The following is a 22,992-nucleotide window of genomic DNA, read 5'->3' on the forward strand; positions in this document are numbered from 1 at the left end:
TTGCATTTTTTCTATTAAATTAAAAGCCGGTTTGAATCTCGTTCAGGTTGGGTGTGAATAGGAAGTGTTACATTTAATATTTTAACATAAATATTTTATCTCAATAGTTACCAGAAATAGCTCAATAATCAGAAAAATCAATAAGCCATTGGTTCATTATTTATTTTCATAAATAAAAATCTCACAAATCGCACCCTGCATGGCAGAATTGTAAGCAAATATTAATAGGAAATAAAATGTTGAGCGTGTTAGAAAATACTTTTAATTTGCATCCCAATGGCTTTTTACAGATCATTGACTTAAACAGTGATTTGTGGTGACCTGAAGTTGTAGCAAAGTTAAGCAGACATCAACTTTGTTGTGGTGTACGCTCTAATCTTATTTTAATCAAGCTAGATCAAGTTTCATCTATTAACAAAATCATTGTTTTTGAAGGATAAGGAATAAAGAAAACCATTCTTGTCAACAACCATGATTTATTGATATCCAACACTGAGATAAGGATGGATTATTCCCAACAGTCTGGTTAATAAACAACCAGTAAATATAAGTGAAATTGAAGCGTTACATGTGAAATCTGTGACAGTTAACAGGCTAGTGTCACTCTGTCAAAAGTGGTACTGACCCAAAGGCCCCTATACCCGCTAAACGCACATTAGGTACTAACCAGTGACAGGCGTGTCATGTACAGAGAGGAATGCCAACTTCAATAAAACCCTTAAGATTGACTTCTTTTATCATATGAGCTACATTTAAACATTCCACACTGGTTGTTTTGGATGGTAGGCCACTTAAATGTTTGAAGGGCAAAGCCTTCCTGCAAAAGTGCTTTGGACAAATAAGAAAAAATAATTTGGCTAGCACGCAACATATTTATAAATTAACCCGAGGAGCGCCAAAATCCAGTAATAGCGAGAAAGTGACGCTCCTCGTAATTTACATACTCTCCACAGAGTGGGCGTGGCTAAGGGGCCTGTGTGGTGCCCAACCCCACTGCATTAGCATATGCTGATAGCAGGCTAATCACCTGCTTTGTTTCTAAAGTGAGTCGGGCTTCTTTAAGCCAGTCCTGCGCCACGCGCCGCGACTCGCCTCGAAGCTGGTTGACGAACTTGGCGGCCAGTTCGAGGTCGCCGTGCTCGATGCTATAGGTTGCGTAGGCGAGCAGCTTGAATGTGTCTAGGTCCTCAGGTGATAGTTTAGCAGGAGGAGCTTCCTGTTCCCTCTCGAACAAAAGGACGGACTGTAGATAGGACAGGAAGTACTGGTAAAGGCTGTTGCGGGTTTCGTCGATGAGCGCCATGCGTCGCGCCAGCCGGCGGATGTCGTAATAACGCGCGCGGAGGGAAGCTTCGCCGTAGATTCCCCGGTTAAGAGACTCCTCAGGAATGGCGGTGACCAAAGCCTGAGCAAACTCGTTTTCCGCGCAGCTCTCTTTAATGGCACGGACGGCGCCATCTAGAGGTTCGCTGGGGGAATCGGCACCTGCTGATTTGAGGGTGTAGCTCAGAGCCTCCACAGACAGCCACAGCTTATGAGCTTTACGAGCCTCTTCTTCAGCAATCACGTGACCTGAAAACAACACAAAACTGAGGTATTTTTAAATAGGATTAATAAAAGTACTGGCCCGGTTTAAATAAGTTTGTACGTACTGTCTATAGCCTCTTCAATGCCCTTCAGTCGAGCGTAAGCTGCATTCATGTCAAGAGTAAAGGTGTCCAGTTGTTCTTGAGTCAATCTACGATAATGAGTCTCCTGCTCCATCATCTTACTGTTCAGGATCTACGCAAAAACCAACCACAGTTACATGTTATATTATTATAAAGCTACTGCTCAAAAGGTCTATTTCTTTCAAATATTGTTCACAAATCTATGTTAGTGAGCACTTCTCCTTTGCCGAGATAATCCATCCACCTCACAGGTGTGACATATTAAGATGATGATTATTGCACAGGTGTGCCTTAGGCTGACCACAATAAAAGGCCACTCCAAAATGCGCAGTCCTATCACAGAGCACAATGCCACAGATGTCGCAAGTTTTGAGAAAGTGTGAAATTGGCATGCTGACAACAGGAATGTCCACAAGAGCTGTTGCCCGTGACCTGAATGTTCATTTCTCTACCATAAGGCTTCTCCAAAGGCGTTTCAGAGAATTTGGCAGTACATCCTACCAGCCCCACAATCGCAGACCATGTATAACCACACCAGCCCAGGACCTCCACACATCCAGCATCTTCACCTTCATGATCGTATGAGACCAGCCACCCGGACAGTTGCTGGAACAATCGGTTTGCATAACCATGGTTTTATGCAGAAACTGTCTTGGGAAAGCATGCTCGTTGTCCTCATCACTACAATATGTCATTGTATGAGACTTGAGTGGGCAAATTCTCACATTCAAATTCACTTTGGAGAGGTGTTCTCTTTACGGATGAATCCTGGTTTTCACTATACAAGGACATGGCACACAGCATGTATGGCATTGTGTGGGTGAGCGTTTTGCTGATATCGACATTGTGTATCGAGTGGTACATGGTGGTGGTGGGTTTATGTTATGGACAAATAACACAGAGATACCGTGATGACAACCTGAGGCCCATTGTTGTGCCATCCATCCACGACCATCACCTCATGTTGCGGCATGATAATGCACGGCTCCATGTTGCAAGGATCTGTACACAATTCCTGGTAAGCTGAAAACACCCCAGTTCTTGCATGGCCAGCATATTCACCGGACATATAACCCATTGAGCATGTTTGGGATGCCCTGGATCAGTCTATACCAATATCCAGCAACTTCGCGAGGCCATTGAAGAGTGGACTAACATTTTACAGATCACAACCTGATCAACTCTACGTAAAGAAGTGTTGCACTGCATGAGGCAAATGGTGGTCACACCAGAAACTGACTTGTTTTCAGACCCCCGGACCCCTCAATACGATAAAACTTCACATTTTAGAGTGGCCTACTATTGTGGCCAGCCTAAGGCACACCTGTGAAATAATCATACTGTCTAATCATCATCTTGATAAGCCACACCTGTGAGGTAGATGGATTATCTCAGCAAAGGAGAAGTGCTCACTGACACAGACTTGCGAACACTATTTGAAAGAAATAGACCTTTTGTGTACATAGAAAAAGTCTTAGATCTTGGAGTTCAGCTCATGAAAAAAAAGGGGCAAAAACAAAAGTGTGCATGTACATCCAACTTTGGTAACCAGTTACAAAAGTACAGCTTAATAATGCCACCAGGCAGCTATTTTATACGTCGGTACTGCTATACTGAATTCACCCAGCTAGATATTCATTAAATGATCTTCTTTTGTGCTTCAAAGAGAAAGTCATATGGGTTTGGAATTAAATAAAGGTGAGTAAATTATTTTTGGGTGTATGTGATACCTCCTGGGCCTCCTCACGCAGCTCCTGCTCTTGAACCTTCAGCACATCGCGCAGGTGATCCGTGTGTGCGGCAGCCTGACGTCGCAGCTGTGTTCTCATCTCAGCCTCCATCACCTCACGTACTTCCTGCATCTGCACACACACAAACATTCGGCAGCATTAATACGCTATACTATCAATAAATGTCATTTTAAAATGCAGCAATGCCAGACCTTCTTCTCCTGCTCCAGTCTCATGTCTCCACGACTGTGCTCCAGGGCAGAAACCACGGCTCTCTCCACAGCTTTCTTATTCTCCAGCTTCTGCTGCTCCAGCGCCGTCTCGATGTGAATCTGCTCCCTCACGCGCTGCTCAGCAAGCTCGCGGTTCAGCTGGTCGATGCGACGGTGGGAGTGAGCGATCAGGGCATTCAGATCATCTGAGCTCAACTTCCCTGCTGAAATGCAGCATTAGAAACGATGTGACCGAATGGAATTAAGACTGTTAATGGTCGCAAACCATGAATTTCATTGTTGTGGTGCAGAGAGTATCAACAGATTGCCAGGAAAGAAAGTTATTAGCCTGTGACAACAAGCTCTTGGATTTGCCCAAGTGGGTGATGTTCATAGGTTATTAACCAGCTTTGGTTTGCATTTTTTGCTTCCGTCATTGTCCTGTCAGGGTTGCCAGATCCGCAAAACTAAACAAGCTCAATGGCCATTCAAAATTAGTCCAAAGCATCCCAAATACCAACAACTAATGAACCAAATTCTTCCTGTAGAAAAGTAGCCCAATTCAGGCTGAGGACCTGGCAACGCTGCCTTGCTTTAAACCAAGCTGGTCACACGCAACTCGCATTTTATGAAGAAACACCACCTGACTTTAATTATAAGCGCACAGCTCGGGCTGTATGAAGCAGACGCATGTGACGTCACAGACAACTAATCGATGATCAAATTCATTGACAACAAATGTCATAAGCGATCTTTATCGCTATTTTTTGATTAGTTGTTGCAGCCCTATTTTAAACAACAAAAAGGATCACATAAGGTTTGATAGTATGATATGTCTCAGCCTAAACACGAATGACTTCTGACTTTTGATAAAAATAAAATACAAAACCGAGCTAAACCGACCAGAGACTGAGAGTATTAATAGTGTGAGATCTTACTGAGTCCCTTCCAGCTGGCCTGGACCTCCGGCGTGATGCTGGCGAGCTCCTTCTGGAACTGAGCTTTGGCTTCATTCACCAGCTCAGTGTACTGAGACACGATCTTCGCCTCTGTCTGTGCCGCCTGCACCTGAAGCACAGACACATAACACTCTGGTGTAATTTACAGCATCCAGATGGGACACGAGCACCTCAGAGGGATAAAGCTAAACCAAACTTACTTTGGTTACAACGTTGTCCAGATCCACGATCATGTTGTGTAAATTCTCCTCTGCTGCCAGTATCTGTGGTCTCGCGGCATCGATCTTGGTGTGTTTGGCGCCGTTGATCACGCCACGAAGTTTCTCAAGCTCTTCTCTGATGACATGACAAGTAAAACACAATCAATACAGTATAAAGTACATAGAAGGACATTTATGTTAATATGGGGCTCGAGCAGGAAGTATCCTGTAGTTCAATTGGTATCACACTGCGATAGCAGAACAAAAGGTTGAGAGATCGATCCCAGCAACACACACACTGATGAAATGCGTATGCTGAATGCATGGCAAGTCACTTACAGTGAGGAAAATAAGTATTTGAACACCCTGTTGCTATTTTGCAAGTTCTCCCACTTAGAAATCATGGAGGGGTCTGAAATTGTCATCGTAGGTGCATGTCCACTGTGAGAGACATAATCTAAAAAAAAGACCTGTTAGTCTGCCTTTAAAATGTCCACCTCCACTCCATTTATTATCCTAAATTAGATGCACCTGTTTGAGGTCATTAGCTGCATAAAGACACCTGTCCACCCCATACAATCAGTAAAAAATCCAACTACTAACATGGCCAAGACCAAAGAGCTGTCCAAAGACACTAGAGACAAAAGGCTGGAAAGGGCTACGGGGAAATTGCCAAGCAGCTTGGTGAAAAAAGGTCCACTGTTGAAGCAATCATTAGAAAATGGAAGAAGCTAAACATGACTGTCAATCGGACTGGGGCTCCATGCAAGATCTCACCTCGTGGGGTCTCAATGATCCTAAGAAAGGTGAGAAATCAGCCCAGAACTACATGGGAGGAGCTGGTCAATGACCTGAAAAGAGCTGGGACCACCGTTTTCCAAGGTTACTGTTGATAATACACTAAGACGTCATGGTTTGAAATCATGCATAGCACGGAAGGTTCCCCTGCTTAAACCAGCACATGTCCAGGCCCGTCTTAAGTTTGCCAGTGACCATTTGGATGATCTAGAGGAGTCTACAGGAAACATTTGACCTCAAACAAAGGCTACTGTACCAAATATTAACATTGACTTTCTCAGGTGTTCAAATACTTATTTGCAGCTGTATCATACAAATCAATAGTTAAAAAAATCATATATTGTGATTTCTGAATTTTTTTTAGATTATGTCTCTCACAGTGGACATGCACCTACGATGACAATTTCAGACCCCTCAATGATGTCTAAGTGGGAGAACTTGCAAAATAGCAAGGTGTTCAAATACTTTTTTACTCACTGTAGCTAAATGTATGAATGTAAATTAATATTTACAAAAGATATCAACCCCTTAAGTAGCTCCAGTATACTCAGCAACATTTCAATAGTAGCTAACAGCTTGCCTAGATTTTCAAAGTAGCTTTCACAATCTGGTGTAAACACACCAAACACGAATTCAGTGAATTGCACGAGAAGATTATGTACAAAATCAATGCCTCGAATTGAATGATGCAGATTGAGCACAGCGATTGACGAAACAACATGCACTATTCGCTTCAAACAGAAAATATTTAACTCAAGCAAAAAATTTGCATTACACGCAAACGAAAAATTTGCATGAAATGAAGTTAAATCCTGTGAATAATCTTGAACATGGAATGCGATGCTTTGGTGTGTACGCAGTGTTTTGCAGCGTACGTACCAAGCACAAATTCAACGATTTGCATGAGATTACATACACACTCAATGCATAGACATGAATTGCGGTGCGGTCGTAGCGTAAACATACGCTGTCATCCGACATAAACGCCTTGCTGTACATGCCCCTTAAGTATTTTATTATGCATAGCTCATGTGAGGTGTTTAAGTAGCTGATCTCACTTGGCTTTAAGCAGGGCTTCTCCAGCCTCGTCCACAGCCCGAGACCTCTCGCTCAGAGCCTCGTTCAGTTCTTTCCACTGAGCCGACTTCTCATCGGGAGGAGTCTGAACACACATAAACATACATGAGGATCATACAACCAGCAGACGTACCTTGCTTAAAACTTAACATTATTAGGAGATTTATTGTATGATGCTAACATCCACAGATATCGGCTCTTAATAATCACTGCAATAAAATATAGTTTTCACTTCTGAAACTAAACAATGTGCAGCAATTGCAGTCTTGTCAATGGTTGACTTTTGTGCTTTGTGTTCACCTGTGAGTCCATGGCTTCTTTGAGTTTTTGTGTGTGAGCGTTAATGGCGGTCAGCGCAGCCTCTTGGGCTCCGATAGCCTGCAGGGTGATCTTAGCTGAGCTGCCCAGTGTTTCCTCTAATCCAGCAGTCAAAGCTGAGGAAAGTTACATACAAAATTACCTTACAGTCTACAGTCATGTTGAGATTGGTCTGTTTTCCAGTGGCCTTTTGCATGCACGAGATTTACATAAAGAAGGAGGAGACAATCGTCTTTAAGGCTCATGATATGTCATTACCATGTACACAACTCTTATTATTCATCTATACCTAGATAAATACAGTTTTACATTCTATGGCACCTTTAAAAATCTTTTCATCTGAAGGTGTATGGTTAAATGCTTGAAATTACTTTTGTAGACAGAAATGTGTCAAAAAGATTCATTTCAGTTATCAGAAAACTAACATTTTCTTTTAAAACATCTTTGAAATAGATGACTTAGACTGAATACTGAAGGAAAAGCAGTCAATAAGATCCCAGATTAAATATGAACTCCTAAATGATCATCCTAAAGTGAAATTTTAAGAAGCTTCTTGATAAAATGACACACAAGTACTGTATTTTCCGGACTATAAGTCGCATTAGTCAAAAATGCGTTTTGAAGAGGAATAAACATATATAAGTCACAGTGGACATCGCGTTTATTTAGAAAATGATTTCATAAAATCCAAGTCGAAGAACAGACATTTAATCTGAAAAGGCAAGTAACTAAACAACAGCAGACAGAACAGCAGGCTGAATAGGTGTTCGTACATGTTACATTAACAGTTATTGATACAACAAACAATAGCATACAGAACATACCTGGGAGGCTAAATAATATAAATCAACACAACAAGCCAAATCAAGTTCAAAAAGGCCCCAAAGTCATTCCACATCACTGAATCTATTGAATTATATAAATACAGGAGCACCATTGAGTGGAGTCTCGAATCTGTAGATGGTAATGTTGTCTCTTGGTTCTTATGAAATAATTTTGACATATAAGTCGTACCTGACTAGAAGTTCCAGTAACCGCCAAACTATTAAAAATTGCAATTTATAGTCCCGAAAATACGGTACGTCTTTAAAGGTGACATAGAATGATTGAACGGAGTATTTATCCTTGTTCTGTGATGTGACATCAGTGTTTCCCATACATTGATTTATTTGTGGTGGCCCACCACAGAATCAACACTGGCCCCCACAAATAGAATTTCCATGATTCCCATTTACATTTTTATTTTACTATTTAAAACAACTTAATTCACTTAAAATATAATTTGATATATAATACAGATCAAATACAGATACAGATCAAAGAGTAAAAGTGAAACATATTTCAGTGCCAACACTAGATCAAACGCAAACACGACATGATGACGTCACATATATTCTAAATAGCGGGTGACGTCATTACCACCACAGTCTCTCAAAATCCTGTGGGAAACACTGGACATGTAGACAAATTTTTTTTTGTTTGGGTCTGTTATGCCTTAGAAGCTTCCTAAAAACCTCTCTCAGATAGCTCTATTAGGGTCGGAGATTTTAAACAAGTGGTTTTGCACCTATTTGGCTCCCCCTACTGGCTTAACTTGCAATCTCATTACTGACTGGCTGACTTTGCTGCCACTCAAAAAATATAGCCAATTATTTTAAGGTGGAGGGGCAGTTAGATGCCTGTGATGTCATAAGCATCAGTTTTTCAGATTGGGCCGTTTTCTGGCTGACATTTCTAAAAGAGGAATTTCTATGAGACTGAGATGTTTAGCACTTTTTGTATGTTTGTGAATGTTGGTAGACTACCATTATTTAACAAAGACAAGGTAAAAATGGTTTTTCATTCTCTGTCCCCTTTAAACATTTCTTTACGACTACACTTCAAAATAACAGAGTTTTGATTTATTTTGGATGCTTTAAGTCACCAACATCATTCCCACAGTTACATTTGTGTTACGCAATAGTTCGGACAAGTTTATTATTATTCTGTAATGTGAAAAAAGTACATAAATAAAAAACGAGTGTTTCGGTACTGTATGTTGTACTTATATTCATATAGTTAGAGTGCCATTGAATTGACTCACCTTTCAGAGCATCATGTTCAGCTTTATCCTGTTGAGCTAGTCGAGCGGTCACCTCCTCTGCCGATCTCTCCTTTAGCACGGGCTCAGGATGAGAGCTTTCAGCTACACACACAAACAACACACACATCACTTTTGCCATACAATCTGACCAACACATCCTCTATTACTGATTCCTGTAGCAACAGCAGGATCAACTACAGGTTCAAATCCCAGGAATTGCATGGGATAAAATAATAAATACTCCTTCTTGCATAAATCCAATTACTTTTCCAGTAATTTTATGCGTTTACTTATGCGTTGGGATTGGACATGCAAAAAATTAACACATAGCGAAAAACATTTTAGATCTGAGCATAACTAGAAAAATGTATATTCGCTACAGAAATTAATACTTCCACGTTTTCATGACACTGAAATATAAATACATAAAGTTCGAGCATATGTGGAACAGGCTTCATGTTTTGGCTTTGTTTATGAGGGCACTGAACACAAACAATAAAACAAAAGAAATATGAGCAGATGTTAATAATAGTCACACACACACACAGTCACAGTGATGATTCTTGTGAGATAATACTAAATATAGTAATGTTGGGTTAGTAAAACCTTTAAAAAGAAAAGTTAATCAGACACACACTGAAGACAAACATCCTCGTGGGTGAGACCACGAGACAGGGAAAGCTGTGATGACTGAACCAGTTTGAGTACATGCAGATATAAAGATGATCTGATGGTTTGAAATCAAACACTGATGCTGGATCAGTTGTTAGAGGCAGAAGACCGTGTGAATGATCCAGTGCTGACCTGCAGGGGGAGCTGACACAGGGGTCTCAGATGCGGTTTCATCACTCGTACCCGGCGCGGGCATAGAGGGCACATCACTGATAGCTGAAATAATATGAGCCGCCTCTGTTGAGGCTTCTGCAACAATAGTAGGACTCACATGAGTATCACCATATAGATACTGAGCACAATGAAGATCAAAAGGCATCTGTACACGAGAACAAAACCAGAACATTTGTGATCCTTTGAAGTGTCGCATTGGTTAAGGTCAAGATGTGATTAGACATTCGGCTCTTGTGTGCTTGTGATTAGTTACATCCGATTTATCACTCGAGTGTCCTGTTATGTGCAAATTTAAAATAACATTTAGGCTATTTATTACAAGATTTGTTGGCCAAATAAGTGCTAAAATATTTATAAAATATATACAGTTCATTTTTTCCTATTTAATTCATTATTTTTGTTTCTTCATTTTTTATGGCAAACAAAAGCTCAACGTGATTGTAATTAATGATATGCTTTGTCCTGTCCTATAACAGTGGAAATTAGGGGATGTGCATGAATGGTTGAATATTCGACCCGCAATAATAATTCAAATAGAAAAAATGCTATTCAAATGTCGGTTTTTATTAATGCGCCACTGCGGGGTAAAGGCTACTGCTTATTTAATGCTTTTTTCATGCCTTTTACAGACTTTAAAGGTGCAGTGTGTAAATTTTAGCAGCATCTAGTGGTGAGGTTGTGAATTGCAACCAACGGCTTAGTCCAGAGTCCTGCACGGGTCCATTTTTGGAGACCCGTGTCCGTTTGTACCCGCAAAGTTCAGCACCAGATCCGACCCGTCACCTGTGATAATATCAAAATTAAATCCGCACCCGCCCGGACCCGTTAATATTTGGCCCGTTACCCGACCCGTACCCGCATACATCACACACGCTAAAATCATTCCAATTAAAGTGCTTTATTTTTTATCTCGTAAGTTACCTCTCTCTCAACATCACAACAGCGTCATGAATAGGCTAATGAAACAGGCCAAAGTGTGCTCTGTTTTGTGCCATTTAAGTAGCCTATCGGCACAAATGGAACCTGATAACCATACAGAAATAGACATATTAATAAAAAAACAAGAAAAAGAGCAACCTACCTACACAACCCCTGCTGTGCTCCTAAGTCTCGTCTCGAAATGCTTTCTAAGAGAAGACGTTCAGCTTCCGGCTATCAACAGCAAAACTTTATGCCAGAGTCCTGCAACGCTCGCTCCGACTAGGCTACGAGAAGAATCAACAAACTGGTCGCGCACTGTTGTAGTGGTGGTGACATGATGGGTCAAATGTCATATGTTCCGCGTGTAATGGTAATTAAGCCGGCGGTCAGCGTTTTTTCCTCGCTCGGCGCTGAGCGTCAATAGTTGAAAGAGATTAAAGTTTGGGTGAAATGATCCGCTCGTCAATGTCAGTTGTCAGTTGTCACACGGCCGTCCAATCACAGTGGAGGAAGGGCGGGACAAGTATCACAACAACCAACCGGCTCACAGCTTAAGTATCACAGCTAAAAAGCGCTTGGCTGAAAAAACAGCCGTGTTTCAAAGTTTGGTGTGCACATCCTTAGACATACAAATTTTGCACATATTTTCATTTGCACTACTTCCCGCCCGCGCGTTTTTATTTATCCGCCCGCGGCCCCGCGCGTGATTTTTAGGAATGTCACACTCCACCCGTTGGAGACACTTTTTTGCGGTTACCCGGGTGTACCCGACCCGTTGCAGGACTCTGGCTTAGTCCACTGCTCACCCCTCACTTTTGAAACGCATAGAGAAGCTACGGTAGCCGCCACCGGAAAAAAAACGCGTCATCTTCGGAGACAACTTAGTAGTTTGTCCGTTAAGGGCTTCTGTAGAAACATGGCGTCACAAAATGGCGACTTCCATGTAAGTGGACCCTCTGTGTATGTAGATAAAAACATCTCATTCTAAAGTAATAAACACATAACGGTTCAATAAAAAGGTCTTTCTACACCCCTGATAATATAGTTTTGTATATTATTTAGCATTTCTGTCAAGAGATCCTTTAAAAATTGCACACTGCACCTTTAAATGTAAAATATACATGAAAATTGGCAATTTAGATTGCAGAGTAATTTAAGTACTTAAGAGTTTAATGCCAGGTTGTCTGTTTTTGTCAACTGGCTTACGTGAAGTGTAGTTAAACTTAGCTCGTAACTTTGCACAGTCAGCAACAAGGTTTTAAGCAAGTTTACGTTATATGAAAAATAATGTTAAATTCAGATTTTCTTGTTTAGATCCGTTGTTCTTACCGGATAACCACAGAGTTTTCTCCGCAGCCCCGGCATTATTTTAAAATGAAAAAAAAAGTCTTTCACCAGAGCAGGTAGGCTAAATATGATATGTCCTCAAACTTTAAACATTGGGGTTGGGTTATGGTATAATATTTGGTATAATATAATTTCTGTTAGATCAAACAGTACTGAATTCGTACTAACGACCGACTATAAACACCAAGGAATTGACTCTCACACCTGTACTACACAACATTAAAAATAAATGGAAACACATTGAAGTATTAATGCATGTTTTAGTGTTAAAAATGGCTCAATATAAACACAGCACAAACAGTGTCACTAACCCTGAAGTGTCTGTTGGACGGGCGCTGGTGGTTCCTCTACAGCGGGCGAAGGGGCTGGATCAGACTTCTTTAGTTTAGATTTGGGTTGCTTAGACTCCTTAGAGGCCTCAGACAGTGAGGATATTTGCAGGGGTTCGATCTTTCCCTAATAAAAATAAATTGACATTGTATATGAATGACCAAAGATGGCTACACACCTTCTGTTAGCTAAACCTACTGTAGGTCAAAAATACAGGTCGTGACTCCCCAAAAACAATCACAAGTGATATTAACTCTTCCTGGTTTCTTTTGTAATGGGACAAGCGGAGGAGGTGGAGGTCCAAGTGCCATCTCAAACAGCTGATCAGAGTAGGGAACGCTCTTCTCTACATTTGATCGAAATTTAGGGTCCCATTTAGCATAAAGGATCGTACCACCAACACCACCACCCACTGTTAGAAGACTAGCAGCTACTATCTTCCCAGCAGTTGATCTGTGTAACAAAGAAGTCTTTATTAAGATGCAGTATTGCGTTTAACATGTTTTGCACACAATATTGGGTAAAAAATAACATTTAAATTAGCTGGTGATGTTTCTCGTACCCAGACCCTCCAGCTGTGGCGTATCTGCGACAGGACTGCAGTTGATGGCCTGTCACTTTCCCACACACACATTGCTGTAGGAAAGCAATAAAATAGTTAACAAACATCACATGCCAACAAAGAAAAATGGTTGTTTACAACATTAAATTCAATGAGCTTTCTTTGCACAGACCACAATTACTTTACGTTAATAAACAAGTTATTATTTCAGATGCAAAAGCTGTTTAGTAAATGACCATTTCATTGTAGTCTTATGAAATGGCAATACTTTTCCAAACAATAAAGAATTATTAAGAACCATCCCACATGTAAAAAGTGTAGTATGCTAGTATTTATAAATTTTACTACAATTTAATATAGTTTATATTGTAGTATATACTATAATGTTTCCTCATTTTGGATGCAACCGAGTGATGTTTTTCTTCTTCAGTAGTCAATGAATGAACGGCTGACAGCTGAAATGTATTTGAAAACTTCAAGGCCAACAGCAACACGGTTGAATTGGTAGCTAATTTACATATAATTAATTATTCAGGAGAGTAATATACATTACAGAACAGCAGTGAAAATGAAAGGAGGTTGTGTGGGAAACTTTTTGAACTTTTCACTGACAAGGTCACGTCCTTCTATTGGACGAATCAAATACACTTGAGGATGCATTCAAATAGTTATGGAAATTGCACACTACTAAACGCATTTTGGATTTTAGATAAGTTAACGCATTTAATTGTAAATAAGGGCTAATAACTAAAAATGAAACAGATAAGGCGACAGCACTTGGCTAGCACTGTGATCCGCAGGACAGAGAATATGAATTTTTACGCTGTTGTAAACCTTGCGTTTCTATTGGTGAAAAGATACATCACTCACTCAAACCTGAGAAATTATTGGTCCGAAGTATCTGCCTATCAAATTAGAAACGCCCATTTCGCACACAAGTTACGTCGTTAGCGTAAAGCAGCATTCCACCCCGGTGTGTCACATACAATGTGGTAAATATTATAGCAGAGCAAACGCAGTAGCCAACTCGTTGGGTAGTAAATTAAGTTATAGTTGTTTAAATAAACGCCACATTAAATATTACAACCATTAATTATATGGTAAAGGTAAACTGCGGCGGGCCTCTGTGTGGGTCACTGAATGACCGTTCTCAATATGCTAACAGATTAAAACTCACCCGCGCTGCTGCATGTGTCGCTTTCAAACAGACGCGCAGCATGCTTGACACCTCTGTCTCTGAGTGCTGAATATAAGATTAGAAATGTACGACCGGTTTCAGCAAAACATCATAAAAGTGATCAACCTCAACTGCAGTTTTGCCCCAGCACACTAGATTAGCTCCAGCGCTGTTGCACGTAGTGACAGAAGCGCGCATGTGCAGTAGGCATCCGCACTCGAAACATATGTCACGTGGTCACAGAAACGTTCATCATTAGAAATATTATTTGCCTATGTTGTTTTATACTTTAGTAGAAAATTTGGTCGTGTCGTGTGGTAGAAATTTGTGTATTTAATGTGTTTTTCTATTTCGAGAGAGATAATTTTGAAAATAACGAACAATGATGATACAGTTCTTTATTGTATTAGGAAAGTAACGTACAATAATACAGAAAACAAAATGGGTCCTTTGTAAACCAAATCTGTCCCATTTTTCATTTTGTCACACAGTAAAAACATTTTATGTAATTCTTTTTTTCTTCTTTGGAAACATATGATTACTCTTTCTTGTTCATGTGGCATTGAACAAAATGTGATTTTTGTATTTAATAATAATACATTTATCTGTATTGCACCTTTCTCACACTTAAGGCGCTACAATAATAAAATCAACAATAAAAAGATACAACACTAATTATTGAATAAATGCAGTTATTCAATAAAAAATATTTTTACTATTCCTCTTCCTTAAATTACAAATACTTACTATAGAGAGCATAGTAACTTATACCTTTCTTTATTAATATTTACTAACTTTGATTAATTTAGGGTATTTTATGAAGAATTAAATTGCACCTATTTCATTGCTAAAAACTTTATTTTGTGTATTTTTGGTATAATACAATGTGTTCGCGTGGTTTATGGTTAAAAAAAACATTTTCCACAAACCTTACATTTTTGTAGCTCCAGATATACTGCTTTCCTCAAACGCATTGATTTTGTACAAAACGTATTGATCTGAAACCCGCTGTGTCCCTGATTGGCCAGCTAATTTGTACTTTGTGATTGGCCTGAATACCTCTGACATCAGCCGGAAATGTGACGCTCCTTACCATGTTTAAAAGATTCGCTCACAATGCAATGCTAACAGGAGTTAACTTACAGGCTGTCAATTTTGATAATGTCGGTCTTTTCTACATCACCAATCCTAGGAAGTAAACTGTTGCCTACAATCCGTGTGTTTGTTGATGTTCAAGAAAAGAGATTTACGTTGAAGTGATAACTCGCGTAATCGTTTACTTTTGGGTATCTACCTTTTGCACATGTACTAATACACACTTATTACACACCAATAGGGGTGGTTGGGGTCTCATTGCCATCCTCCATTTGCAAAGTTTTAGATTTCTGATAATTAGGAGGCTTTAGTGTCAATTGTAATTATATATATTTATGAATAATTGCACAAATATTGGATTGGGGGTTGCAATTGCTGGTACTTTTTATCGAGGTGTTACCTACCCCTGAAAACCACATCACTGTTAATAGGCCACACAGTCTTATCTACAAGTTTCTTAGTGTGAGACGTGTGATTTTAATAAATTTTCAAGACTTTTTAATATTTAAAAACGTGTGTTGTGTAATTACAACCCTGATGTTTTATGAAGGTTGTAAATCCCAAATATTGTGACATTAGGACCTAAAAGTGATTTATAGACCAAATTGAGTACACCCATGGGCAAAATGAGAAAATTGGACTTTATTTGTTTTAATGCCATTACAGGTTTAGATTCCCATCAAGAAGTCAGTGGGGAAAAGGGTTTTGATAGTGTTGTTCAAAATGCTATGTGAAGATAAACTACCATGCACCAACAACACTTTAACTTAAATTATAGATGGAGCTATAAAAAAAATTGCATGTCAATGCCCAAGTCATTTTGGATCGTGTGCAGGTCAGTATTATTTAGGGTATTGAAAGCTACTTTTTTCATCTTAAATATTCACATTTGATCTTGTATAAAGATCCCTTCATGTTTTCAAAGCCCCAATGACTTGGCAACTCAATGGCAACTTAATTTTAGACAGATTAATCACATTGGAGAGACAGTGAACATATATAAGATGTAATCTTACAGGTACAGGAAACACAGATTTTTTCCGTCTCACTGTGGGATGTACGATGAGTGCTACAACAGAAAACGTTTATATCATATGCATTGAGTTTACCATTCAATATTTTTACATTTGCATAATTAACCTTTTAAAACATATACTTTTTTTATCTAAACACAAGGCATATGATCCAAATCAAGTCTTTCCCAATTAAAGAATATTATTGGGAATGGTAAATTTGCTCTTGTACCCTAATAAGTGTGCAAATTATAACACCAAAAAACCCAAGAGCCGAAAGTTTTGAATCTATAGACTAAGGATGAACACATCAAGTTTTTAGGTTTACTTTTTTGTTTTTTAAATAAGTGCAAGAAGAGAACTGAAAACAAACTGCACGGGGGCTATTCCGGGTCGAGCTGTTCAGCCACGTGAAGACGTGTCACAGGTCTTTTCTTGTAGGACGGCCAACGGCACACAGGACAACAGTGTCGTCCGCCAGCCAGCCAGACCACGATGCACTGCTGGTGAAAAACGTGGCCACATGGTAGTCCCATGACGAGGCAATCAGTTTCAAAGTTCTCAAGACATACGACACACTCGGTGCAATGGAGCATGCCACAAGGCCAATGAGACCAATCAGTGTCCTGTTCCTCTCCACCAGACCACGACTCTTCGGACTTCGCAGCTGAACACCCATCATTACTGTGAAGAATCTCTGAGAGGTCATGTGGTTCCTGACTGTCATTTGGGTTTACTTCATGGTTCCTTCGGTTCTTTTCATCCACTTTAGGCTGTGCAAGTCTGAACTTCCAGGTGGGTAGGTTCTTGATGTAGTCTATTGGAACAAGTGGGCGAAGCCAGAGATCTGGAAATGCCAACCTTTCTAAAAGGAAATTAGGATCCTCATCCCAGTCTGACTCAAAGTTCTGAAAGGAAGCAATGGGATGTACCAAGTAGCTAGTGTACCAATCCCAGAGGCTTGACAACCATTCTAGGTTGTTTGCATTTTGGTCTTCATTGCTACACCTTCTTTTCTTCTCAAAATAGTCGATGAGAAGGCCATGGGCTAGATAAGTGCTGAGAAAAAGAGCTGGATGAGAAGAGTAGAAGGTCCAGTCGGCCCGAACCCACGAGGCGATAGTAGTGGTGTCTGCGTAGCGCAGGAGTTTCAAGCTGTACTCGTAAAAGTTATCCAAGTATGGAAGCTGAAGAAAACCAAGGATGGGTAGCCAGGAAATGATAAGTAAGGAATTGTAGGTCCCCAGCGTGCTTATTAAAACTACAAATCGTTTGATGGTGGCTCCCTGCGTGATGAAAAGGTCCATCCATGCCATCAGATTGACTGTGACCAAGCTTAAAATGAACAAGTCATTGACTTCAGGTTGCACAGAGCGAAGAAATGTGTCCATGGCATTCAATGAAATGAATTCTCCAGTGCTATTGCCATATTTGTAGATACCTTCTGGTGTTTTGAGGACGTATGAGGGCATTTGCCGCACCCCAATCTCCTCCAAGCAGGTGTCATTGTCCCAGTTGCGCACATCAACGAAGATAAACTCGATTCGACCGGTGAATTTGATGCTGAGAGTTGAGAAGAACGCTGGGGGCTGAAGCAATTTGGCAAACAAGAACATTTTTACTGGTTGCTTTTTCATCTGGTACCAGTCATCCATTAACTGCTGAGAGAAACGGATGGTTTTAATGCGAGATGCCACGTGCGCAGTCATCCATTTAAAAATGTGCTCGGTCTCAATGCGTCTGCCGTTATACTCCTTCAACATGACCTTCCCTTTGGATGCAGAGGTCTGTGGGACAGACATGATGAGAGTGGACTTCATCCAGCCCCGTTTATGGCAATATCTAAGAAAGACATAAAAACAGGTTTTTGATGTGACAAATTTATGTTTTTACATTTATTGATTTATTTTAATTAAAAATGCATTTTTATATATACATATTATGTATGGGCACATATCATACAAAATGCAATTTTACCAGATGTTGGGATATAAATGTGCTTTGGCAACAACCCTACAATGAAAAAAATCCATCCATACCCTCTGCTGTTTTGATTCTGTTGTTAATGTGATGTCACACAAACAAAGCCTCACCCATGACCACTGACTGACTGGGTCATTTTGCACAAAGGCTTTTCTAATAGTGTTTCTAGTAGGGCTGCAGAACGATTAATCGCGACTAATTGTTTGCAAAATAGGGCCGGGACTTTAACGCGTTATTTAAGATTAATTACACAAAAAATAACGCATTAAACATTTTTAACGCATTTTAATCACACTTATTTTTGCACAGCAGAACATTTCTCATTGGATGAGTTTCGGCGGACCGATTATACTGGAGCACCAACTAGCGTTCATGACTTCAGACAACAACAAACCACAGTGAACATGAACGAAGAAGCTGGTGAGATCGCTTTAATTGGCCACGTGGATGGGAATTTTTTTAAATAAAAAACGAACGGATGGAAGCGTCGATAAGAGCATGGTTGTGTGTAAGCTATGCAACAAGGAATTCACATATCACCGCAGCACATCGAGCCTCAAGTATCATCTCAAAGCAAAACATATAGCAGCTAGCGTGGACGTTAGCCCGACTCCGAGTACAACGACTTGGTTGAACAAAAATAAACAATATTTTGTTGCTTAAACTTATGTATTCAGTCATTATTCATGGTATACTAAAAATCCATGTAAAAAAATTACTTCTCAATGTTCTCAGATCAAATATTTATATGTGATTAAAATGTGATTAATTTCGATTAATTAATTACAAAACGATTAGCTGCGATTAATCGTTATGCAGCCCTAGTTTCTAGTTGCGTCGAATGCGGCTAAATTATCTCAGAGTGTATTCACAGGATTCAGATCTATTTTTAGCCAAAAGCACTCACTTCCTGTTGGTAAGGGAGTATGTAGCTCATTTGCATTAAAGGTACACACATGAAAATAGCGCTTTTTTGCTCCCAGCCAAATAGGGGCTTTTTTGAACATGCTATAATAAATGATCTGTGGGGTATTTTCAGCTGAAACTTCACAGACACATCTAGGCACACCTGAGACTTATGTTCCTTATCTTGTAAAAATAATATTTAAGCAACAGACAAGAAAGCATATAAAGTACATTGCCGAGATGCTATTTGCTTGTTAACAGTTCAAAATGGCCTTAAACCAAAAAACATTTATAGTTATATGCGCTTATACACAGCCCTTTATCAGGCGTTATACTTAGATAGGACGATGTAAATGTCCTTGAGACTTTTCTCGGAACAGTTTCTTTCAGAGGCACATTCATATAATAGCTTTGTGTCCCAAACACAGATCGGCCAGGAAAAAAAGTGTGGTTGCCCATCACATAACCCTAAGAAATGTTTATATTTATGATAAAAACTTTTTCAAAAACATATGAAACCAACATGAACATGAAAATTTTATGTTTAAGATGGTACATGCATTTTAAACATGTTCCAAGTTTTTCAAGGAGACATTTTACAAGACTTTAAGATGTCAAATAAATCTTTGGTGTCTCCACAGTACATATGTGAAGTTCTAGCTCAAAATACCATATAGATAATTTATTATAACATGTTAAAATTGCCACTTTGTTGGTGTAAGAATAAAAGTGCCATTTTAGGTGTGTCCTTTAAAATGCAAATGAGCTGATCTCTGAACTAAATGGCAGTGGTGTGGTTGAATAGTGCAGATAAAGGGGCGGTATTATCCCCTTCTGACATCACAAAGGGATCCAAATTTCAATTACCCATTTTTTCCCAGGCTTGCTTAAAATGGTTAAAGGACAAGTTCGGTATTTTACACATAGATATGTATAAAGGCTAGATGGCTTACCGGCGCTGAGAGCCAATGGGACCCGACGACGTCACACGACGGCCATCTTAGGACAGGACCGCTCGTCCAGTTATAACATTAAAGTCTATTGTGCATGTAGTGCTGAAATAACTATATTTTGCTCAATTTTCAACCGATTTTCAAACGGCTTGGTGTGTCACAAACGTCAGGGATGCGGCTATTTAACTGCATACTTGTGAAAAATTATAGCCACGGAGTTTATTAAGAAAATAATATAGGTTATTAATAAGGTTTGTAATACACCAAACCGTTTGTAAATCCGTCAAGAATTCAGCAAGTACCGAGCATTTTAGTTGGCGTATGTCACTCACCTTCCGTCCACAGCAGCAGGGAGCAGCACTATGGCAGCACTGACCTAAGATGGCCGCCAAGTGACGACACAGCTGACTCCGCCTTGAGCCATCTAGCCTTTATATATATCTATGATTTTACACTTAAAGCCCTGTTTTCAGATTGTTTATGATGACGGTTTTGACTGAAATATGGACATATGATGCTGGCCAGAGAATTTTCGGGTGTTTCTTGTATCACCTCCCACCTCTATAATGGGTTTATAGGTGCACAGGAACAATCCTTCCTAAAATGCATTAAACTTTCGTTTACAAAGACGTGAAACTCACCGAGTGGTCGGGGGTGTTCACTGATGTGCTCACACGGAGATTGCTGCAAAGGACGCATTCCAACAGGTTTTATCATAGTTTTTGTCCAACTCCATTGACTTGTATTAGATGTGCTGTGAGATATTACTCCACACCGGGAACGTTGTTTGTATTCTTGCAATTGGCAAAGGTGGATTATCGCCACCAACTGGGCTGGAGTGTCTATTATTCAAGCTCTCAGCGTAAGAATATACGGGTGTGAGGCGTTTAAAAAAATAGGTCCACAAGTTTACAACTAATGCTAAAACAGCTGTTGGAAAGCATCTTTTGCAGCGATTTTTGTGTGAGCATATCAGTGAACACTTCTGACCACTCGGTGAGTTTCATGTCTTTGTAAACGAAAGTTTAATGCATTTTAGGAAGGATTGTTCCTGTGCACTTATCCACCCATTATAGAGGTGAGAGGCGAAACAACAAACACCAGAAAATTCTCGGGGCAGCCGCATATGTCGAAATTTCAGTCAAAACCGTTCTATTTCATCATAAACAATCTGCCGAACTTGTCCTTTAACCAAAACTAAGTTACTGGTTGATCTTTTCATATTTTCTAGATTGATAAAAGCACTGGGGGACCAATTATAGCACATTAACATAGTCAGATTTTCATGATATGTCCCCTTTAAACAATTCTTCTTTTATGGTCTGGAACTTTCTTATTTGCATTGACTGTTTTTTGACCACCATGAATACTGGTCACACTTTTGTGTATTTCCTTATCTTGAGTCACTTGAACAGTTAAAAGTGCCTGTTCGAATGCCAAACTGGGAAACCTTCTGTACCATTTTGCCCCAGTTGGCAGTGCTCAACAGTGGATTTCTATCTTGAGCTATTACCTGATATAAAGAAAATTGTCATTAATATCATACACAGAATTTATATGCATACAAAAACAGCTTTCATATTTGCTATGTGTACTTGTACACAATTATAATAAAATATTAATAGATAGAAGTGGTGAATCATTTGGTTCAACAAACATGCCAAATCCTGTTGTAACTTACGAGTAAACATTTTACCATCTATGCAATACGTTTTTAATGACCAACACCCAAACTGATATCTAAAGAGCAGGGTGGCCGGTGGCCAATTGTCAGGGTAATATCAATTTGTATTAAATAACAATGAATATGGTGTACATCTAAATGAACTTAAATAAAAAATATATAATACACCATTCACAAAAATATCTTAAAAACATTTCAGTAAAATATTAGAAAATTCTGTGGTTTTAGTTTATGGAGAAAGGTAAATACTAACCTGAACTAACCAGATACCATCCTTAGTGTCCTCCACTAATTCATAAAAGTGCATTTCTCCATTGAAAGTGGTGCTGGAGTCAGATCCCACCTGCTCCTTTTCATTCTTAAGAGCAGAATACAACTCTCCCTGCATCAGCTCTCCTGAAAACCAAACATTATAAGCACTTCTTTCTTACACATGACAACATACGTTTGTATCAAGCTGGTTCCGAGAGAATTACCCGAATTTTCCACGAGCTCCCTCACATCTCTCTTCTCTGCCAGGCCCGAGTATCCCAGTCCACGACACTCCAGAATGGTTTTGAGTTTCTTAAAACTCAGAGTTACTGGATCCACCAACTGGGTGGCGAAAATGCCCGTTTCATACCACACGATGGCCTCAAAAAAACGGGCCAGAATAAATAACATGAAAAAATAAAGCAGCAGAAAGAAGAGTTTCCACCACATTTTCTCGCAGTTTTCGATTTACTTGTATTGCACTAAATGTCCAGTATTAAAATATATTGTAATACACTGGCGTTTGTGGACTAAATTTGAGCTCTTACATAGTCCACAGTCTTCCGTCGTATTATAAAATTAAGACTGAACGTCAAAACAACAACATACACACACAAGTCTTCAGCAGGCCAATGTGTTTTGGCCCTTACTACTGCGCGTAACAGCTCGCGTGAACAGTCATACCGTTATCTTTAATTAACAAACATTATCTATATTTTTCTCCAAATAAAGCGACCGCGATGTTTTATTAGTTATTTTGGTGAATGATGCGTCTCTGCGTGTGAGTTGTGTTGTCTGTGTTGCGCTGGCTGATGATCAGCTGGTACGCATAACAAACTGACGTCACATGGACACTTCCGGCAACGTCAGTTTTTT

At 39.6% G+C, this 22,992-nt stretch overlaps 2 protein-coding genes across 4 annotated transcripts; both read right to left on the reverse strand.

Moving 5' to 3' along the window:
* Positions 1-456: 456 nt before the first annotated feature.
* Positions 457-14,425, reverse strand: immt (inner membrane protein, mitochondrial (mitofilin)). Of its 3 annotated transcripts, none has more exons than XM_073854048.1 (14): positions 14,231-14,425; positions 13,054-13,127; positions 12,748-12,944; positions 12,473-12,613; positions 9,852-9,968; positions 9,048-9,149; positions 6,947-7,080; positions 6,628-6,731; positions 4,772-4,907; positions 4,551-4,680; positions 3,613-3,836; positions 3,401-3,532; positions 1,653-1,782; positions 457-1,572 (listed from the first exon to the last, which is right to left on the reverse strand). In XM_073854048.1, exons 1-14 carry the CDS (start codon positions 14,270-14,272, stop codon positions 965-967), a joined length of 2,271 nt encoding a protein of 756 aa, XP_073710149.1. In that variant the 5' UTR covers positions 14,273-14,425; the 3' UTR covers positions 457-964. The 3 variants fall into 3 exon arrangements, with proteins under 3 accessions (XP_073710149.1, XP_073710150.1, XP_073710151.1); XM_073854049.1 differs by having other exon boundaries at positions 3,613-3,833; positions 12,473-12,611; positions 12,746-12,944; XM_073854050.1 differs by lacking the exon at positions 9,852-9,968 and having other exon boundaries at positions 12,473-12,611; positions 12,746-12,944.
* Positions 14,426-15,952: 1,527 nt separating this feature from the next.
* Positions 15,953-22,961, reverse strand: rnf103 (ring finger protein 103). Its single transcript, XM_073854051.1, has 4 exons — positions 22,341-22,961; positions 22,118-22,260; positions 21,575-21,693; positions 15,953-18,177 (listed from the first exon to the last, which is right to left on the reverse strand). The coding sequence occupies exons 1-4, from the start codon at positions 22,564-22,566 to the stop codon at positions 16,722-16,724; spliced, it is 1,944 nt and encodes a 647-aa protein (XP_073710152.1). The 5' UTR covers positions 22,567-22,961; the 3' UTR covers positions 15,953-16,721.
* Between the last annotated feature and the right edge of the window lie 31 nt (positions 22,962-22,992).

The sequence above is a fragment of the Misgurnus anguillicaudatus genome, chromosome 16, assembly GCF_027580225.2.
Source record: "Misgurnus anguillicaudatus chromosome 16, ASM2758022v2, whole genome shotgun sequence".
Classification (NCBI taxonomy): Eukaryota; Metazoa; Chordata; class Actinopteri; order Cypriniformes; family Cobitidae; genus Misgurnus; species Misgurnus anguillicaudatus.